Genomic DNA, 19,925 nt, shown 5'->3' with positions numbered 1-19,925 from the left:
ATCGACATACCCACATTTCATATAGCCAGAAGATTCAATTAGCTATACATTTTTTGTATAAACAAAATGTAATCAACTTTTACAATTAGCATAAATTCATATAAAATTAGCACACATTAAAAATTCTGTACCTACAGCATATTGGAGGCTGACAACCATGTAAGGTGTGAGAGTGACATCTACTGGAAGGTAAGAAAAATGCATGGGGCGCTTTGAAATGGTAAAATAAAGAAGTGCGCTCCAGGGATAGCGAATGCTTATTAATATTCGCGTAATGGTAATTAGTACATCAACGCTACAAAATGTACCCAAAAAGACCTCTGTGTAAAAGTAGGTCAAAGGCGAGTACTCTGCAGCTCGCGGGCATTTAATGTGACGCACAGGACCGAAGCCATACTGCAGTCTTGCGGAAAACAGTAAGGTAGCGTTTCCGTAGAAACCCGGGGCGCCGGAGATCGGCAAGGAGCGACCTTCGCATATCCCATGCGCAATTCTGTTCATCAAAATGGCTGAAACGAGCGGCGCCGCGCTGAACAACGAAGAAGCGGGGAGGACAACGACGGCCAAGCCGGAGGAGGAGGCGGAGGCGGAGGACGAGGAGCGGGAGTTGATTGCGAGCGAGCCTACGAAGGATGCGCAGTTGGTCCTTTACCACTGGACCCAGTCGTTCAGCTCCCAGAAGGTAAGGCCAAGTCGGGCTACGCGCTTTTCAGTACCCGAGCGGTGGACAGTTCACTCAAGCCGAGTCTTGACCTCCGCCCGAGAGTCCTTTTGAATTTTTAATTCGTGCACGAGTTATTATTTCCTACATTAGATATAATCACAAGCAATTCACAAAATGGCTTCAAACGTGGAAACGTTTATTATTAAATAGATACGCAGATATGGAAGAATTTGAATGCTTTGGAATGGGTTTTACTGAGCGCTACATCGTGAAAATTTGGAGACGACATCATCCTGCCGAGAGGCTGCAAAGCAGCGGTGAAATTGTAAACACTTGCATTCTCCATTTTTGCTATTACTATAATAAAATATTGAAACTTTTATCTGAACAAACCTTCAAATTCACAAATCTCTGCAGAAGATGCATCACATCTACATTCTCCATGTCTTCAGAAATCCATTTACATTGTATTTATTTATTCATAGTGTCATATGTAGTGCATGTCTTTCAGTTCTTCAAGTTAAAGAAAAGCATCTTAACCTGTTTCTAGTCCATGAAAATGAGGCGATGCCTTAGCACATGTTTATAGTTTAGTTTTTGTGCGCCATGCAATACAAATACTGTTCAATAATTCATTTCATTTTTGTATAGCGCTCTGCATTGAGTGCCCGGACACAGCTCTGTGACATGTTCTCAGTTAAAATGCTATATAGGGCAAGTATACATTTTAAAAAGGAATAAATATATAAATAGCACATATATATATATATATATATATATATATATATATATATATATATATATATATATATATATACACTATTCAATTCAATTCAATTTATTTTATTTTTTTTATAGTCCTCTTCACTGGGTGCAGGCACAGAGCACCAAGACAAGTTCTCAGATAAAAAGCTATATACACTCACCGGCCACTTTATTAGGTACACATTGCTAGTACTGGGTTGGACCCCATTTTACCTTCAAAATTGCCAGAATTCTTGCATACATTCAACAAGGTGCTGATAGATAGATAGATACTTACTTACTTTATTAATCCCAAGGGGAAATTCACAAAATCCAGCAGCAGTACACTGATACAAAAACAATATTAAACTAAAGAGTAATAAAAATGCATGTAAAAGCAGACAATAACTGAGTAATGTTAACATTTACTCCCCCGGGTGGAACTGAAGAGTTGCATAGTGTTTGGGAGGAACGATCTCCTCAGTCTGTCGGTGGAACAGGACAGTGACAAAAGTCTGTCACTGTAGCTACTCCTCTGCCTGGAAATGACACTGTTCAGTGGATGCAGTGGATTCTTCATGATCGACAGGAGTTTGCTTAGTGCCCATCGCTCTGCTACAGATGATAAACTGCCCAGCTTTATTCCTACAATAGAGCCTGCCTTCCTAACAAGTTTGTCCAGGCGTGAGCCGTCCTTCATCTTTATGCTGCCACCCCAGCACACCACCGCGTAGAAGAGGGCACTCACCACAACCGTCTGGTAGAACATCTGCAGCATCTTATTGCAGATGTTGAAGGATGCCAACCTTCTAAGGAAGTATAGTCGGCTCTGACCTTTCTTACACAGAGCATCAGTATTGGCAGTCCAGTCCAATTTGTCATCCAGCTGCACTCCCAGGTATTTATAGGTCTGCACCCTCTGCACACAGTCACCTCTGATGATCACAGGGTCCATGAGGGGCCTGGGCCTCCTAAAATCCACCACCAGTTCCTTGGTCTTGCTGGTGTTCAGGTGTAAGTGGTTTGAGTCGCACCATTTAACAAAGACTTTGATTAGGTTCCTGTACTCCTCCTCCTGCCCACTCCTGATGCAGCCCACAATAGCAGTGTCATCAGCGAACTTTTGCATATGGCAGGACTCAGAGTCATATTGGAAGTCTGATGTATGTTGGCTGAACAGGACCGGAGAAAGTACAGTCCCCTGCGGCGCTCCTGTGTTGCTGACACCATGTCAGACCTGCAGTTCCCAAGACGCACATACTGAGGTCTGTCTGTAAGATAGTCCACATCCATGCCACCAGGTGTGAGTCTACTCCCATCTCAGTCAGCTTGTCCCTAAGGAGCAGAGGTTGGATGGCGTTGAAGGCACTAGAGAAGTCCAGAAACATAATTCTTACAGCACCACTGCCTCTGTCCAGGTGGGAGAGGGATCGGTGTAGCATATAGATGATGGCATCCTCCGCTCCCACCTTCTCCTGGTATGCGAACTGCAGAGGGTCGAGGGCGTGACAGACCTGTGGCCTCAGGTGGTGAAGCAGCAGCTGCTCCATGGTCTTCATCACATGTGACGTCAGAGCAACAGGCCGGAAGTCATTCAGCTCACTAGGACGTGATACCTTTGGGACTGGGGTGATACAAGATGTTTTCCAAAGCCTTGGGACTCTCCCTGTTCCAGGCTCAGGTTGAAGATGCGCTGTAGAGGACTCCCCAGTTCCAACGCACAGGCCTTCAGCAGTCGTGGCGATACTCCATCTGGACCTCTGCTTTGCTGGCACGAAGTCTCCTCAGCTCTCTGCTCACCTGGGCTGCTGTAATTGTGGGTGGGGATGTCTCACCTATGCTGGTATCAGCAGAAGGATGGTTGGAGGATGCAGTACTCCAAGGTGAGAGTGGGTTAGGGTGGTCAAACCTGTTAAAGAAGTTGTTCATTTGGTTTGCTTTCTCCACGTCTGTCTCGATGGTGGCACCCCGCTTTGAGCTGCAGCCAGTGATAATCTTCATCCCATCCCACACTTCCTTCATGCTGTTATTCTGCAACGTCTGCTCCAGCTTTCTCCTGTACAGCTCCTTCACCGCCCTGAGCTGGACTTGGAGTTCCTTCTGCACGCACTTGAGCTCATGCTGATCACTGCCTTTAAAAGCCCTTTTCTTCTGGTTCAAAAGGCCCTTGATGTCACTTGTAATCCATGGCTTGTTGTTAGCATAGCAGCATACTGTTCTTACTGGAACTACAATGTCCATACAGAAGTTGATGTAATCAGTTGTGCAGTCAACAGCCTCTTCAATGTTCTCACTATGTGACCCCTGCAATATATCCCAGTCTGTAGTTCCAAAGCTGTCTCTCAGAGCCTGCTCTGCCTCAGGGGAACTCTTCCTGAATGAGTGTGTAGTTGTAGGTAGCTCCCTCACTCTTGGTTTGTATTGAGGCTGAAGCAGAACCAGGTTATGATCTGCTTTCCCAAGCGCAGGCAGCGGGGTGGCGCTGTATGTGTCTTTAACGTTTGCATACAGTAGGTCAATAGTCCTATTTCCCCGGGTGTTACAATCCATATACTGGGAGAAGGCAGGTAATGTTTTGTCCAGCGTTACATGGTTAAAGTCTCCAGCGATTAGCACAAGAGCCTCAGGGTGCTGCGTTTGTAACTTAGCAACTGCGGAATGGATGATGTCACTCGCTATCTCCACGTTCATGATCGCATCACGAAGTTTCTGCAGATTTGTTGGCTACATATCCATGATGTGAATCTCCCGTTCCACCACATCCCAAAGGTGTTCTGTTGGACTGAGACCTGGTGACTGTGGAGGTCATTTGAGGACAGTGAACTCATTGTCAAGGTCAAGAAACCAGTTTGAGATAATCTAAACTTTGTGACATGACGTGTTATCCTGCTGGAAATAGCTATCAGAAGCTGGGTACACTACGGTCATAAAGGGATGGACATGGTCAGTAACAATAGCAAGGTAGTGAGCTGTGGCATTTAAACAATGCTCAGTTGGTACTAAGGGGCACAAAGTATGCCAATAAAATACCCCCCACACCAGTTGATACAAGGCAGGATGGATCCATGCTTTCATGTTGTTGATGCCAAATTCTGGCCCTACCATCAGAATAGCATAGCAGAATTTGAGACTCATCAGATCAGGCAATATTTTTTCAATCTTCTTTTGGTGAACTTGTGCGAATTGTAGCTTCAGTTTACTGTTGTTAGCTGACAGAAGTAGCACCTGATGAGGTCTCCTGCTGCTGTTGTCCATCTGCTTTACGGTTTGACGTTGTCAGATATGCTCTTCTGCATACCTCGGTTGTAACACGTAGTTATTTGAGTTACTGTTTATACTTTCTATCTACTTGAACCATTCTGGCTGTTCTCCTCTGACCCCTGGCATCAACAAGGCATTTTCGCCCTGTGAACTGCTGCTCACTGGATATTTCCCACTTTTTAGACCATTCTCTGTAAACTCTAGAGACGGTTGTATGTGAACATCCCAGTAGATCAGCAGTTTCTGAAATATTAAGACCAGCCCATGTGGTACCAACAACCATGCCACGTTCAAAGTCTCTTAACTCACCTTTCTTCCCCATTCTGTTGCTGAGTTTGATCTTCAGCATGTCGTCTTGACAATGTCTACTTTCCTAAATGCACTCAGTTGATGCCATATGATTGGCTGATTAGATATTTGCATTAACAATCAGTTGAACAGGTGTATCTAGTAAAGTTGCCCGTGAATGAATGTAGACCAAGTATATATTTTACAAAACACTAAACACCTAAATAGCAGACTTAAAGACAGATTTGTTAAAACATACAGAAAACAAATTAATTTCTGATTAACATACATGGAAAACAGCAATCTGAGTTCATTGATTAATTGTCGAACTATGGCCAGTGGACATTGGAGGAGAGGAAAACAAAAACTACCAGTCAGCAGCATCCCTGGAGAAAATAAACCTCTGGTGGGTCTGCTGTCAGGTTTAACAGACAAAGTCAGGCAAAGTCGTATTCCTGGTGACCTCGGCCATCGTGACGCTCACCCCCTGCTGGGCTTTCTATACTAGAGTCTGCACTGGGCCATCTAATTTGATAATTCTGATAATCTAACAATAGATTCTCTCCATCAGTTGATTCCAAGGCTCCCAGTATCTCAGATGCCTTTTCCATGGGCAGCCTGCTGCTCTGAAACCAAAAGCACCTCAATTTTGTGTTGGTGTTGGCGGCGCTCAGTATTTCACAGGGCCAAAACTCTAATGAACCACCCACTCAGCATTTGTATGTTGTATGTTGGTGCTTCACAGACCCTGATACTTCACGGGGAGTCCACCAACAGCATCTCATGTAGTGTTTCTTTGTGTCGCTTGCCCTGCAAAGGTGACTAAGGGTAAGTAACAGCTCGTGTGTTACAAAAAAATTAGAGGGATCATCGTTTCTGGAGTACCCACATTTGCGGATAAAAACACACTTCTTGTGATTTCTTTGTTTTCTTTTTCTTTTTTTTCTTTTATTCATTTTATTTTAATCATTCCATACAAATAGATCAATTTTTACAAAAAAAAAAAATAGGATGAAAACAACTTAACCCCACCCTAAGAAAGAGAGCATGGCCAACGGAGTAAAACTTAAAGCTTGTAAACATACCTAAGTTGATTAGTTTAAAAGGGCAATGCGGAAAAAATTGCTTTCTCGGTGCTTTAAGAGCTTATTCTAAAATATTACTGATTAGATCCTGCCAGGTTTTGAAAAAATTCTGTACCGATCCTCTGACTGAGAATTTGATTTTTTCCATTTTCAAATAGAATTAAACATCGGTTTCCCACTGACGTAAAAGAGGAGAGTTAGGATTCTTCCAGTTTAGCAAAATAAGTCTGCGTGCCAAAAGTGTAGTGAATGCAATCACAGTTTGTTTGTCCTTCTCCACTTTAAACCCATCTGGAAGAACCCCAAACACAGCTGTTAATGGGTTAGGAGGGATTGTGACACCAAGGCTGTCTGAAAGGCACTTACAAATTCTGGTCCAAAATGATGTTAATTTGGTGCAGGCCCAAAACATGTGACCCAGTGAAGCTTGTGATTTCCAGAAGATTTTTTTTTTTTAGTTTGAATCCCTGGTTAATGAAACTTTTTGCCCCTACTCTTGACTTTGATTTTTGGCTAGTGTGTTGGCTCTCGGGTATGACCTTTGCTTGTTCTCTGACTAGGCGTATTTACTAGTCATATTTCGCAAAGCTAAGTGCCTTTCTCGAGTCAGTACCTTTATGAAATAGTTATCTCTACTAATATGTTTTGAATGACATTCTTCTTCTTTTCTTCTTCTGTTAGGGGTCACTACACCGCATCATCTTCTTCCATATCTTTCTGTCCTCTGTTTCTTGTTCTGTTACACCCATAACCTGCATGTCCTCTCTCACCACATCCATAAACCTTCTCTTAGGCCTTCCTGTTTTCCTCTTGTCTGACAGCTCTATCCTTAGCATCCTTCTCCCAATATACTCAGCTTCTCTACTTCTACACATGACCAAACCAACACAATCTCGCCTCTCTGACTTTGTCTCCCAACCGTCCAACTTGAGCTGACCCTCTAATGTCCTCATTTCTAATCCTATCCATCCTCATCACACCCAATGCAAATCTTAACTTCTTTAACTCTGCTACCTCCAGCTCTGTCTCCTGCTTTCTGGTCAGTGCAATATAATTAATTCAGTTCAGGTTTATCAGAGCTTATCTTGGCAGCAATAAGGCAGGAAACAGCCCAGCCCAGGACAGGACAGTCTATCACACGGCCCACTTGAGTAATATGCAGACTCCATATTAATAAAAACTCAGGATGCTGGGTCTGTGAGGCAGTAATGCTACACCCTGTTACAGCCCCCAATGTTTTTAAGATACTCCTGAATCCCTCACATTCCAAAATAAAATGTTCCCAAATGTAAACGTCTACAAATTGTAGTTCAATATTGTTTTGTGCCCTTCTGTGTGTTCCTCTTCATTATCCAAATTCTTTATTTCACTGTTTCATTACAAAGCCTTTAATCATGTCATGCCATGCCATGCCTTTTGTTTTTTAGTCTTAGACCTTTTTTAAGGATGGTGTTTATAACGTTTCATTTGATCATAGATATGCATTTTTGAGTGACCTAAGGTAATGTGGCTAGCAAAGGCAAATTTCAAAGCTCTACTGCTTATAATATTTGAAGAATGTCTTATAAGATGATGGAGTGTAGCACCATATCACTTGCTCAGATGTCATCCACAACTCCCTGTGGGACATTGTGCTTATCTCTTAATCCGCTTCTGGTCCAGGTATATTGTTGAATATGTAAGAAAATAAAACTGACTGTTAATTCATTACAAATTGGAGATCATAAAAGTTAAACAATTATTGGCAGAGATCATAACCATTTTTTCACATATTCTGCTTATCTGAACTGGTGCTGCTGGTTTTGGTCACTCACTGACTATTGTGTAGTCTGGTGAGAATGAAGCCAAATCAGAAATGGCTGAATCATCTGAACCAACTCAGTCAGTCCAATTTTCAGTTTGCCTAACAGTTATCAGGTTCCTAATGCAGTCCTCCAAAGCGTGTATTCTCCTGCCCAATTCAAGGTTGAATATACACTTTTGGTAGATGAAGCCATCGCTACTGCCAGGTGGAAAAACTAAGCTGTACATGATTGATTGATTGATTGATAGATAGATAGATAGATAGATAGATAGATAGATATGAAAGGCACTATATGATAGATAGATAGATAGATAGATAGATAGATAGATAGATACTTTATTAATCCCAAGGGGAAATGCTGCAAGACACACAACTTATAAGCATGCCTTTGACAGGCAGAGAATGAATCGAACTTATATTTAGCGCAGAGTTCTTCATTGTCTAGATGTTTTTATTTGTTTCTATGCCTTCAGGGTTTGGATGTTTCAGTGTAAGACAATTGCTGTTAAGCTTTCACTGCTGGCTGGACGATTGATTTCAAGCAATTGGCTACTTCTCCGATTTTTATTTCAGGTGTAACTTTTGTGTTTCCCTGACAGATTCAATTAGTTTTTCATTCCTGATGAATTATCAGCTGTTCCCCCCTGCCTGTTTGTTTAGAGTATGTGAGACCTCCTGTGTTGCCAGTTCAGTTGAAGTTCCACCATTCAGTTCCAACCCCCTAAGTATAAATTGAATCGACATTACAGATTCTCTACTACTTACCACAGTCTTGCTTCTTTTTTTAGTTCCTGTTTGTTTTTTTATTGCTTTTACCTTCCAGACATGTAAATCCTCATCATAATCTCTGAAAACAGTGCAGATTATATTTAACTTTACTCAAAAAGTAATTTGCATCAAAATGGAGATTGTGGCCCCCGCTTAGAAGTTTTCTGACTTCTTCTGACAGTTGTGGTGTGCCAATGCTGTGCTTCAATTCAAGATGGGGTTCCTGCAGATTGGTTGTTGCAATGTAAATTTACACCCTTGGGAGTCCCGTCCCAGTTCCACACCCCGGGTAATTGTGCTCCTTGCCTGTCCTATCACTGCACTTCTGCCTCAGTTCGTCCCTTTTTATAGAAATATCTCACATTTTTAAACTGTTCACTGTACCAGACTGACTCCTGGCAAGTGCTTGTTTCAGTTCTGAATAAAGTAAAAGTAATTGCCCACTAAATCTGATTTCTCACTTATTGAATGCCATCTTCTGTAAAGAGGTCTTAAATGAGTTTGAACCAAATTCAGCGGTATTGACATTACTTATTCAGTAGGAGAAATTGCTCTCCATTTTTTACAAGAAGTCAATAAACTCCTTTTTTGGTGATTGAGGAGGAAAACGCTGTCTCATACATTTTTCAAGACTCTTGATTGGGTTAATAATAGCTGCTGACTGTGAGAGTCATTGCCTTTAGATATCTTTCCTGCCATTCTCATTAAATTATTGGTTGACCTATGTACTCAGTGAATAGGGTCAGTAGTCATATCCTTGAATATACTTCTCGGCAGGTCATAATTGCTTCAAAATTGGACAAATGTGATCCCTCGAGGGTCATTAAGTAGTGATAAGCATTGATGTTGTCTTCTGAGGTGATGAGTAAACCCAATCCAGGTCAGGAAAATGAGCTTCATGTCATTATAAAACTGAGAGAACCTTTCATGTTGACATCATAACCGATCAAATTGCGGATGACAAACACATTCTTCTTAAGTATAGTTTTTTAAATACACGAAAAAAAGCAACAAATTATAAAAAAATGTCCAACAGATTTTGAGAAATATGACCATTCTGCTCACGTATGCACGCACTTGTAAATTTGTCAAAACACCTCCATAGGTTTCTGGTATTTAAGGTCAAAGTGCAAAATGGGGTGTATGAGGTGCCCCGAAAGGCTCATTTGTTAAACTTGAGGGGTTCTCTGTTATAATGTAAATGGTCAGCTCTCAGTTTTCTTTCAAATTTAAAAATAAAAATAATATCTAACCTTAAATTTTTATCACAAGTTCTTACTGAAGGCGATATTTTAATTTCTGTCACACACACAAGACTTTCAAGTAATTTTTCAAGTGTTTCTGATCCAAAGAAAAAGGGCAAAGTCCTCATGGCATTTGCTTCTGTGCAGATGTGAGCGCAGCCAGCCTTGATGTACCAGCATGTACCGCACTGGGAAAAGAAAGGAAGAGGTGTACTGTACTTCGTGGCTTTCCATTAAAATCGAGGCATGCTGCATTCACTTCTCTGTAGACAGTGTGCATTTATCAGAGGAGCTTATTAATGCAGAAGTAAATAATTATGTACTATGGAACCCAGGGCGTGTACAGCCCCCTTAACCTAAGACACAGACAGGCAGAGACAAATATTGTCCAGCACACACGTTTTACTTTTAAGTGGGGCAGCGCTTTCCGTTCGCTTCCCAATACACAGCACAGTACACAAGCACAATCACAGTCCTTTCTTCTTTCTCTAAGTCTGCCGCCACTACACCCCTCCCAGCAAGCTCTGTCTTCCTCCTTCTGACTGGCTCTTCGAATGAAGTGAGGCGGCCCCTTTTATAGGGCACCTGGAATTGCTCCCAGATCTTCTTCTGGCAGCAAAGTGCTGCAACCCTGGTCTCAGAAACTGTCTCTGCACCCCGGATGTTGGCCACAGGCCCCAGCAGTGTTGAGCTTCTAAGCTCCAAACCTGAGGCCCCGCTGTGAGCCAGGGGGGTTGCACTTTCATGTTCTGGGGGTTGCCCTCTCTACCAGTCCTTCCATTACAGAGGTGTCCCAACGGGGCAAGGGCCTCAACCATCCGCCACAGTATATAAAAATGTTCTGAAAAAAATCTATAAGGACCACAACAATACATCACACAAATAGAACAAAGTATGCGTCTATTTTGGGGTTAATTTCCGTCTTTTATTTCCATGGAAAGGTTCCTCATGTAACAATGCCATGTTGTTCGTTTATGAGTGCTACAGTTCAGGGAGGTTAGAATTATTGGTTAATATGTCTATTTTCCTAGAATGCTCCATAGGGTAAGGAATTTTAATGATGGTTAGAATCTTTAGAACGGTGAATTCTCTTATTGATTCTTGGCTTATTTTTGGTTTTGTAGCAGGCAAGTTTTGATTTTCAGTTTTCTAATCTGTTGACTCATTTTGGTTTACTTCTCAAGGCTGTTTATCTCACACTTGCTTCTTGTGTGGTATTTTACTGGGATTTAGCCCATTTGTCACCTTGGGTTTAATTAATGGGATCTATCTTATATAGTCTTGTAAGATTTTTTGTATATTGTGTCATGAATTTTTGAGATTTCACTAACTTTACTAAAACACATTGTAGCTGTTGTGTCCTGCGGGGGTTGCTCAGCTCCCCAAACCTGACACAGACAGACACAGGACACAAGCTCAACACACGTTTTTTATATTTTTGTGGGAAACGCTTTCACTTGTTTCCCACCTGCTCAGCACAGTACAGCAACACACCAATGCACAATAAAACACAATATTACAGCACTTTCTCTTTGTTGTTTTCTCTCAGTTTTCTTCCTAAACTCTTCCTGACAAGTTTAGTCCTCTTCCTCGCAACCCTGGCTACTGGAGCAGAGGCAGCGGACTTCTTTTATCCTGCACGCAAGAGTACTTTCGGTTGCCCATTAGTGTGATCTGGAAGCACTTCTGGGAGAGGCGGAAGCCCAAAGTAGTAGGGCTGTGCGGCGCCTGCAGCACACCCTAGTAGCACCCACAGAACCCAACAGGGCTGTGCCAAACTCCAACTCCCCTGGAGCCCTGTGGCAATACAAGGCACTTTTGCAACCCAGGGGGCTACCATCCTGCACTTCAGGAGTAATAATGCCATGTGCATATTCTCTCCCCAGGTCCTTTCAGTCTAAAGGCATTCTCGCTGGGCAAGGGCACCAGCTATCTGCCACACTGTGTTAAAATTGTAAGTAAGTAAGTAAGTAAGTGAAAGTAAGTACATCCATGCTGTGGCTTTATTCTTAACCAGTTTACTGTCAAGATGTTCTGTTGTTTATGATCATTCAGGTATGTTTTGGGCATTTTCGTATTATTTCTTAATATAAATGTTACATTTTTTTTTGCTAATTTGTCTGATTGATCAACACCAGCCAGATTTAAGATTCTGATTTCTAATTTGGTGAATTGCCCTCCACCAATAATATGTGCTGTTATGGAAATAAATGCTTGTTCGACTCATAACTTTCTTTTTCTGTGTCCCTATCAGTATTAAAGGATGTTCAGGAGTGTAGGAGATGCCAGTTGTGCCATTCTTTACACTTTCTCAACATCTCACTTATCTCTGCTGTTTTATCTGAATTGTGGATAAATAAACAGATGATAAAGATTTCGGGTCCCAGATGTTGACTTTTTAATGTCCACTATCAAACAGTTGTAAATAACAGATATCAAAGCACCACAATATTTCTACCATGGTTGGAATCCAATAAATACTCACATTCTTGACATGATCTTCTGTTTTTCTCTTGAGCATACATTTTGAATGGCAGTCTCTGGTTGCCTGTTTCGCAAACGATCAAGGACTTACATACACTCTGTGGTGTATGGCCCGCCGTTTATCCCGGCCAATACCCCCAAGCCACAAGGTGGAGCCCTCCCTCAGGTTTGGAGGTTCCCCGAAGACCAGCATGGCATCAAGGACATTGTAGTTTTTATACGCAGCCCTGCTGGATGCCGTGGGGGCCACTAGGAGACGCTGCAGGGGGGAACAACGGGTATTTACCCTACGCCCCGGAAGTACGTCCAAGTCACATGGACAAGGGGAATGACGTGCTTCCGGGGTGAAGAAGAGGACTTTTTACCTGACCCGGAAGTGATACAAGATCACATGGACTTGGGATTGGGAACACTTCCGGGTCAGGGAATATAAAAGGATTGTGAGAGCTCCCAGACGGCGAGCTGAGCTGGATGGAAGGGTGGCAACGCGTCTGGGAGTTGGAGGATTGTTTATTGATTGTATTATTATTGATTTATGAGTATAGTGGAGGAGAGGGTGCTTTGTGCACTGTGGCAATTTAATAAAGTCATCATTTGGACTTTTACCTGGTGTCTTGAGTTGTGGACAGGGGTTCAAGGGAGCGATAGCGCCCCCTATCTGTCACAACTCTCAATTGACCAACGTCCTTCAATCAGGAAATACAGGTATTCACACTGAAATTAAACAAATACAAGTCGGAACCAATTTTTAATTGATGTTGACATGCTTTGACACCAGACATGTTGTGCAAATAAACAAATTTATTTCATGACTATTTAGAATTACCTAATAAATTTAAATAGAGTTTGTAAAATAATTATTTTATATAAATCGCCATTGGGTTTTATTCTTATTTTTCAGCCTCGTAATTGCTTCTTTGACTTTCATTGGCATAGCTCTTGACCTCATGTTGAACAATGGCAACTAAAGACTTCAATGTATAGAAGTCAGCCCAGGTATCTTATAAAGCAATGAAACCCACCTGAGTAATGACAAACACCTGTGATGCCAATTGTCCCAAACATTATGGTGCCCTGAAATGGGTGGACCGTGTAGAAAAAGTGTTGTCAATTCTACATGGTGAGACCAAAATGTTTACAAAAAAGCTTAAAAGAATGTTTGCAATGTGCACTTTGATCACATCTGGATTGTTTGATTTGTAACTTTAAACTGCGAAGCAGAGGGGTAAATCAAGAAAAGTGCATCTTTGTCCCAAACACTATGGATGACACTGCATGTATTTTTGAGAGCATATGCAGTAGGGGATTAAGTCTGTCAGGTAATCATATTGGGAGAGTTCAAATCGAAGTGAAAAAAAGTCCTCTCCATGAACTTCACAGGGTTTTTAGGCTTGACTCAGCCGGCTTTCAGCAGTTTGACAGAAATAATTCTGTCCAGAATTTAAACTCATACATTAAGAATGAAAAGTGTTACTCTTAGAAAATAATGTCAAACAGATATTCATACGTTATTTACTACCATAAATGGGATAAATGACAGCAATGGATAGCATGACCAGTGATACTAAAACAAGTATATTGCTTATAGCCACAAAACAGATAAACTACTTAGAGCCTCCAAAAGTCTAGAATTACTAATGCATATATTTTATTACTTCCTGAACCCCCTTGGGACCCAATCCAGGTAGCTCATCGTGTGGTGAGTGCATGCTCCCAACCTCCTCCTTCTCTTTCACTATAGAGGTTTTTGGTTTTCCACTCTACTACCAGGCTGCCCTGTCCATTTACATATTCCTTACAAAATGAAAATGTACTGAATTATATGCAATATCCCACAGAGCTGCTGTAGTGAATGTGAATGATGTGGCACACATTCTCCTAAATGGTAACCCTCTCCTTCTCCTGAATGTCAGTTTTTTTTTGTTTCATAGGTTCGCCTTGCCATAGCAGAAAAAGGACTGAAATGCTCGGAGTACGATGTGAGTTTGCCCCTGAGTGAGCACAATGAGCCCTGGTTCATGAGGCTGAACCCGGCTGGAGAAGTGCCTGTCCTCTTACATGGGGATAATATTATCTGTGATGCCTCCCAGATTATTGATTATTTGGAACAGACCTTCGTGGATGGTAAATGTTCATTTCATTATTATTTTTTATATGTCATTTTCTTCTCAATTGTTTACAGGAGGATTTTGGTAACTTGTATTTTTTTTGCACAGGAGTACAGCATATGTTGATTTCTTGACCAAGCTGGTTTGAGCTGTTAATTTGCGCTCACACACATCAGTTTAAATCTATTATTGGTAAACAGGAATAAGTAATAACCAACAATTAAAAATACTAAAACAAAGTTTAACCTTTGTTGAGATGTAGACTTCTAAGCCAATCTTAGAATATTTTAAAAGTGGACTTAGTGTATTATCAAGCATAAAACATAAAATTCATCAGCTGTCATTTGTTTTTTATATATGACCAATACCCCAGGGATTAAAAATCTTTGTCCTCAATGAAGCAAAAATTCAGTGCGAGCGGGTGTTGAGTAGTGATAAGCAAATCCTGAGGAGTTTTACTGTGAGTTTGGTGAAATCATGGAAATGTTCGGAAAATTTAGCATACTTGTTGAAATCAAGGAGAAAGAACTGAACTAGTTTTGAGTATATTATAATGGTGCAGTTGTCTTTTAAGTGACCCTGAGGGCTAGGGAATTAGCTGCCAATTTTTCTGTACCAACTATTGTTGCCAAAAATGTGACTTGATCGTTGAGGCAGGATTCCTAACTACTGTGACACTGTGACTCAAACAACAAAGTTTGCAGATGGAACGATAACCATTAATAAAATACAACAAATGACAATAAATAATCAATAAATGAAATATACTGTGTGTATATATATATATATATATACAGGTATATATAAATGTACATACTGTATATTATTTATATGACCTCCCTCTCATTCACATACATGTATTCTGTCTTGTTCCTACTGGCCTTCATTCCTCTCCTCTCCAGAGCATATCTCCACCTCGCCAGTATCTCCTCAACCTGCTCCCTATTCTTGCTACAGATCACAATGTCATCAGCAAACATCATAGTCCATGGGGACTTCTGTCTAATCTCGTCTGTCAACCTGTCCATCACCATTGCAAATAAGAAAGGGCTCAGAGCTGATACTTGATGTAATCCAACCTCTGCCATAAATTCATTTGTCACTTTTACCGCAGACCTCACCACTCTTATGTACTTCTCTGCCACTCCCAACTTCCTCATACAATACCACAGCTCCTCTTGAGGCACCTTGTCATTTGCTTTCTCTAAGTCCACAAAGACACAATCCAACTCCTTCTGGCATTCTCTAACACCCTCAGAGCAAACATTGCATCTGTGTTGCTCTTTCTTGGCATGAAACCATAGTGCTCCTCACTAATCATCACTTCCCTTCTTATCCAAGCTTCCATTACTATTTCCCATAACTTCATGTGGCTCACCAATTTATCCCCCTTGTAGTTACTACAGTTCTGCACATCCCCCTTACTCTTAAAAATCTGTACCAGTACACTTCTTCTCCACCTCTCGGGCATCCTCTCACGTTCTAAGATTGTATTAAACAATCTGGTTAAAAACTCCACTGCCATCTCTCCTAAACACCTCCATGCTCCCACTGGTATGTCATCTGGACCAACTTCATCCTCTTCATAGCTTTCCTTACTTCCTCCTTGCTAATCTGTTGCACTTCCTGATTTTCTATCTCCACATCATCTAACCTGCACAACAACAAAATGTTTTTATAGTATTCTCATTATATTCTCAATTAATGTACCCCTGAAATGAAAATAATGTAAGTTTCCTTTAATCTATTTAATGCATTTTGGGTGCAAATCTTGTTGTAGCACTGATCACACAGCAACGTCACACATGCATGAAGTAATTTGTGCAACAACCATTAAGTAGGCATGCTTTAAAGTTCCATGCCTGGCTGCTGCAGCTCTGTGATGTTTTGGCAAGTTTCACTGATCAGCACTACTGTTGAATAACCTTACGACCAGTGAACTAATGGTTCTGTATTTTTTGCTGGAATGGAGAAGGAAGAAAAGAGCTATTTTCATAATGTGAGAACTTTATTATTACTTCTGGGTACTGCTTTTCCAAATAAAAAATATTAAAATAAAAATACAAAGCAACATTTTTACCAGAGAACAGCAAATGTCAGAGGTGTTTTCTTTATGTTTATTGGAAATAAACTTTGACCGATGGAATGCCAAATTGTTGTGATTGTACAGTCATGTTAGTACTGCTGATTACTTCTGTTCTACTTTACTCTGCAGAAAACACCCCCAGGCTGTTGCCCAAAGATGACAGCATGTACTACCCCAGAGTGCAGCATTACCGAGAGCTTCTGGACTCTCTTCCAATGGATGCTTACACACATGGTTGTATTTTGCACCCAGAAATAACAGTTGACTCTCAGATTCCAGCGTATGCGAGTACAAGGATTCGTAGTAAGTATCAAATGATAAAATTGTCTGTTTTCTTTTTTCGTATTAGGCATGTTAATGAAAAAGCTTCCAGAACATTTCCAGAAAAGGTTGCACTTGTGTTAAAGAAGCCCATAAGGTGTGAAATGCAATGATCCTGTACAGGATAGTTTTGAGCCTTTTTCTGTTTTAATATACACTTGATGAAATCAGACGTAATACAGAGTGGCACAGTCGTTCAAGCCGCTGTATCAAAATTCCGGAAACCAGTGACTAAATCCTAGCACGATAACTTGTTTTATATGGCGTCGTTGTATTTGCATGGGTTTCCTCCAAGCTCCCCAGTTTCTCCAGTTCAACAAAAAATGTAAATTGGCTCAATATGTGCATGATTGGGTTTTACAATTGTGGAAGAAAAATTAAACTTAGGTGTCACGTAGTCATTTAGGGGTAATATACAGTAGTTATTGAGCATAAAGTGTTTTGGTATGCTTTCAACATTAAAAATATATAGCAAGTAGTATAAAGGGTTAATAAATATAGTCTAAGCATAGCAGGAAACCAGATAAAGGTCAAGTGAACAGCAAAGAACAAGAAGTTTCTGGGTAATGGCTCAAGATGTTGGCTGACTATCATGTACCCAGTAAGACCTGACAGATGCCACATACACAGGAACTCAAGAAAAGTATTGAATGTAGTAAAGTAAGACTTTTATTTTGGGGTATGTAAGCTGGTTATGCTCTTTGCTGTAAACATCCCATGTCTCTTGAGCAATCAGAGTGAATGCAAACTAGTGAACCAATCAGAGTAATCATTAATTCAATTAGATATAAGAATGACTTTCTATCTCTGTTGTGTGACCATTCTGTGGCAGCCTCTGCTCGGGAAGCCATCCCTCGGCAGACAGTTGTGACGGGGTGCTCCCTCTTCATGAAGAGATTAATAAAGATATAATGAACAAGTTTCCTCCTGGCAGGTTCCTGACTCAAAGAAGTCCTAGTTGAGGACAAATGGCTTTCTTCCAAAACTGAATTTCTTCCACAGGATGGACAGATCATAAACGTAAATATGATGTAAATGGTAGTTAAATGCACAAGACATATACCAACATGAATGACAACATTTACTTCATAAGCACATTTTCATCCAAAGCATGTAGTTCACGAGTGCATTATATGAAATAAAAAATAGAATTACAAAAAATAAAGAAATAAATTAATTAAATAATAATTAATAAAATAAAAGGAGAAGTGTCTGTGGGTCCGTTCATCCAGTTGCTGTCTCTGCTATCCAACAGATGGCACATCACAAATATTAGCGCTGCTTTTATGAATCCTGCCCCAAATGGTATGTAACAGAGACACAGCAGCTAGAGGGCCACACTTCATTACAGACGCTAAAGCTGAGGCCTACATTGATGACTTCAATTTCAACCTGTCTTAGTTGGATAGCACTACAGGGAAATAAGTGAGCAATATAAATGATAGATTCATTAAGTATGGATTGAATTGCAAAACTCAGATCTTATGTCTATGATGATTATAATGGTAAGTCCAATGCTCTGGTCGGATGGCTGGGGAGGAGAGAAAAAGGTCCTGAGAAGCTGGAGAAAATAAACCTGCATGGGTACCATGGCCAAGTATTCTCCTAAATGTAAGAGTAATAAAGTAATTCTATATTGTTGTGATGCGCTGTTCTAGAAGATTAGAGGCAGTGGGTCATATTGAAAAAGAATGTACAAATTATTTCAATATCACTAAATTGATTTTCATAGTAACATAATGAGCCAAATGCACCATTTCAATAAATACAGCATGTCTTCTCTCCAACAAACACAAAGAAATTGTAACAGAACTAACAAAATGAGACATCACCTAAAGGCGCTATCTGCCACTAAAGCCAGGGAGGGCCACCTTACTGTGTGCAGAGCTACTTATTTTCAGCACCCTGGATATTTAAAAATTATCAATATGTCACAGTTAGGAAACATGTCTTTAAGTTAACAAATCTGATATGTATTTTCTAGTTTTATTATTTCTTTTTCTTTGCCAGAAGTATTCTGCAAGAACGGTTATTTACTGATCATGGTTGCATGCACTGACTTTTGCCCATGGCTCTGTCCCCATATTTTGTATATGTATTGTAGTGTAGCAAATTAACAATGGTCGCTATGATATCTAGTTGTTGTGGAGAGCAGGATTGGTGATCTATATGGTAACATGTGAGTATTCAAAAATGACAATAATCTGCATTACATGTGACTAACAATCCACAGTCTAGTCAGGTGATTTGCTTTGTGCCGTCCCCCACTATAACCTATCGTCTATGGGTTAAAGCTTTAGATTTGTCAAAAATTTTGATCTTTGGTTTTTGATGGATCATGACTTTTTAGGGTCCCCTGAAACCAAAAACATTGATATCTCGATGATGGATGTGTGTCTGTGTGTGTCTGTGTCGCAGTTTATTGAGGATGGTCTAGAGATAATAAAGCTGGGCTGAAATATAGCAAAGTCGAAACTTAAGCCTGTTATGAGATGACAATATACTGATTAATTTTTTAGCCAAATTGTGCAAGAGAAAGAGGCACTCTAGAGGAAACTACAAATTCAGTCTGCAATGACTTATGAATTCTTCTTGTCCATTGCTACTGTAATGACCTATTTTATGATCAGAAAAGTCAGCATCAGAGCGGTAAATAATTACTGAAATGTTATAAAATACTTCAGGTGACTTGGTTTCTAGGATACAAAGCCTACTGACGCTCACATCCGTATTTTTAGGCTTCAAGCAAACAGAGTTGGACAGCCGGTATAAATCTACCTGTATTTCACTTACAGTACTTAGAGAGAACAAGCTATAGAATAAATGGCCTTTCTGAATGGTTAATATTAATTAACAAGATTCAATCTCTGTATCATTTTTGTAGGTCAGATTGGAAATACAGAGTCCGAGCTGAAGAAGCTTGCCCTACAGCACCCTGAACTTGAGGAGGCCTATGTTGCAAAACAGAAACGTCTCAAAGTAAGAATACACTATTTTACAGCTTTCTATTGGGCATACATTGGTCAGTCAGTGATCTACGTTGTGGTCTCCTGGGGAAGCAACTTGAG

At 40.6% G+C, this 19,925-nt stretch overlaps 1 protein-coding gene across 1 annotated transcript in view; it reads left to right on the top strand.

Annotated features, from left to right (window-relative positions):
- Nucleotides 1-250: 250 nt before the first annotated feature.
- Nucleotides 251-19,925, top strand: part of gdap1 (ganglioside induced differentiation associated protein 1) — a 35,265-nt gene continuing 15,590 nt past the window's right edge. Inside the window, exons 1-4 of the mRNA XM_039754418.1 lie at nt 251-682; nt 14,274-14,466; nt 16,666-16,839; nt 19,742-19,836. Of these exons, the coding sequence (XP_039610352.1) occupies nt 506-682; nt 14,274-14,466; nt 16,666-16,839; nt 19,742-19,836 (639 nt within the window). The 5' untranslated portion in view covers nt 251-505. The remainder of the gene's footprint in view (nt 683-14,273; nt 14,467-16,665; nt 16,840-19,741; nt 19,837-19,925) is intronic.

The sequence above is a fragment of the Polypterus senegalus genome, chromosome 5 (genome assembly GCF_016835505.1).
Source record: "Polypterus senegalus isolate Bchr_013 chromosome 5, ASM1683550v1, whole genome shotgun sequence".
Taxonomy (NCBI): Eukaryota; Metazoa; Chordata; class Cladistia; order Polypteriformes; family Polypteridae; genus Polypterus; species Polypterus senegalus.
This window is presented reverse-complemented; position numbering and strand designations above follow the sequence as displayed.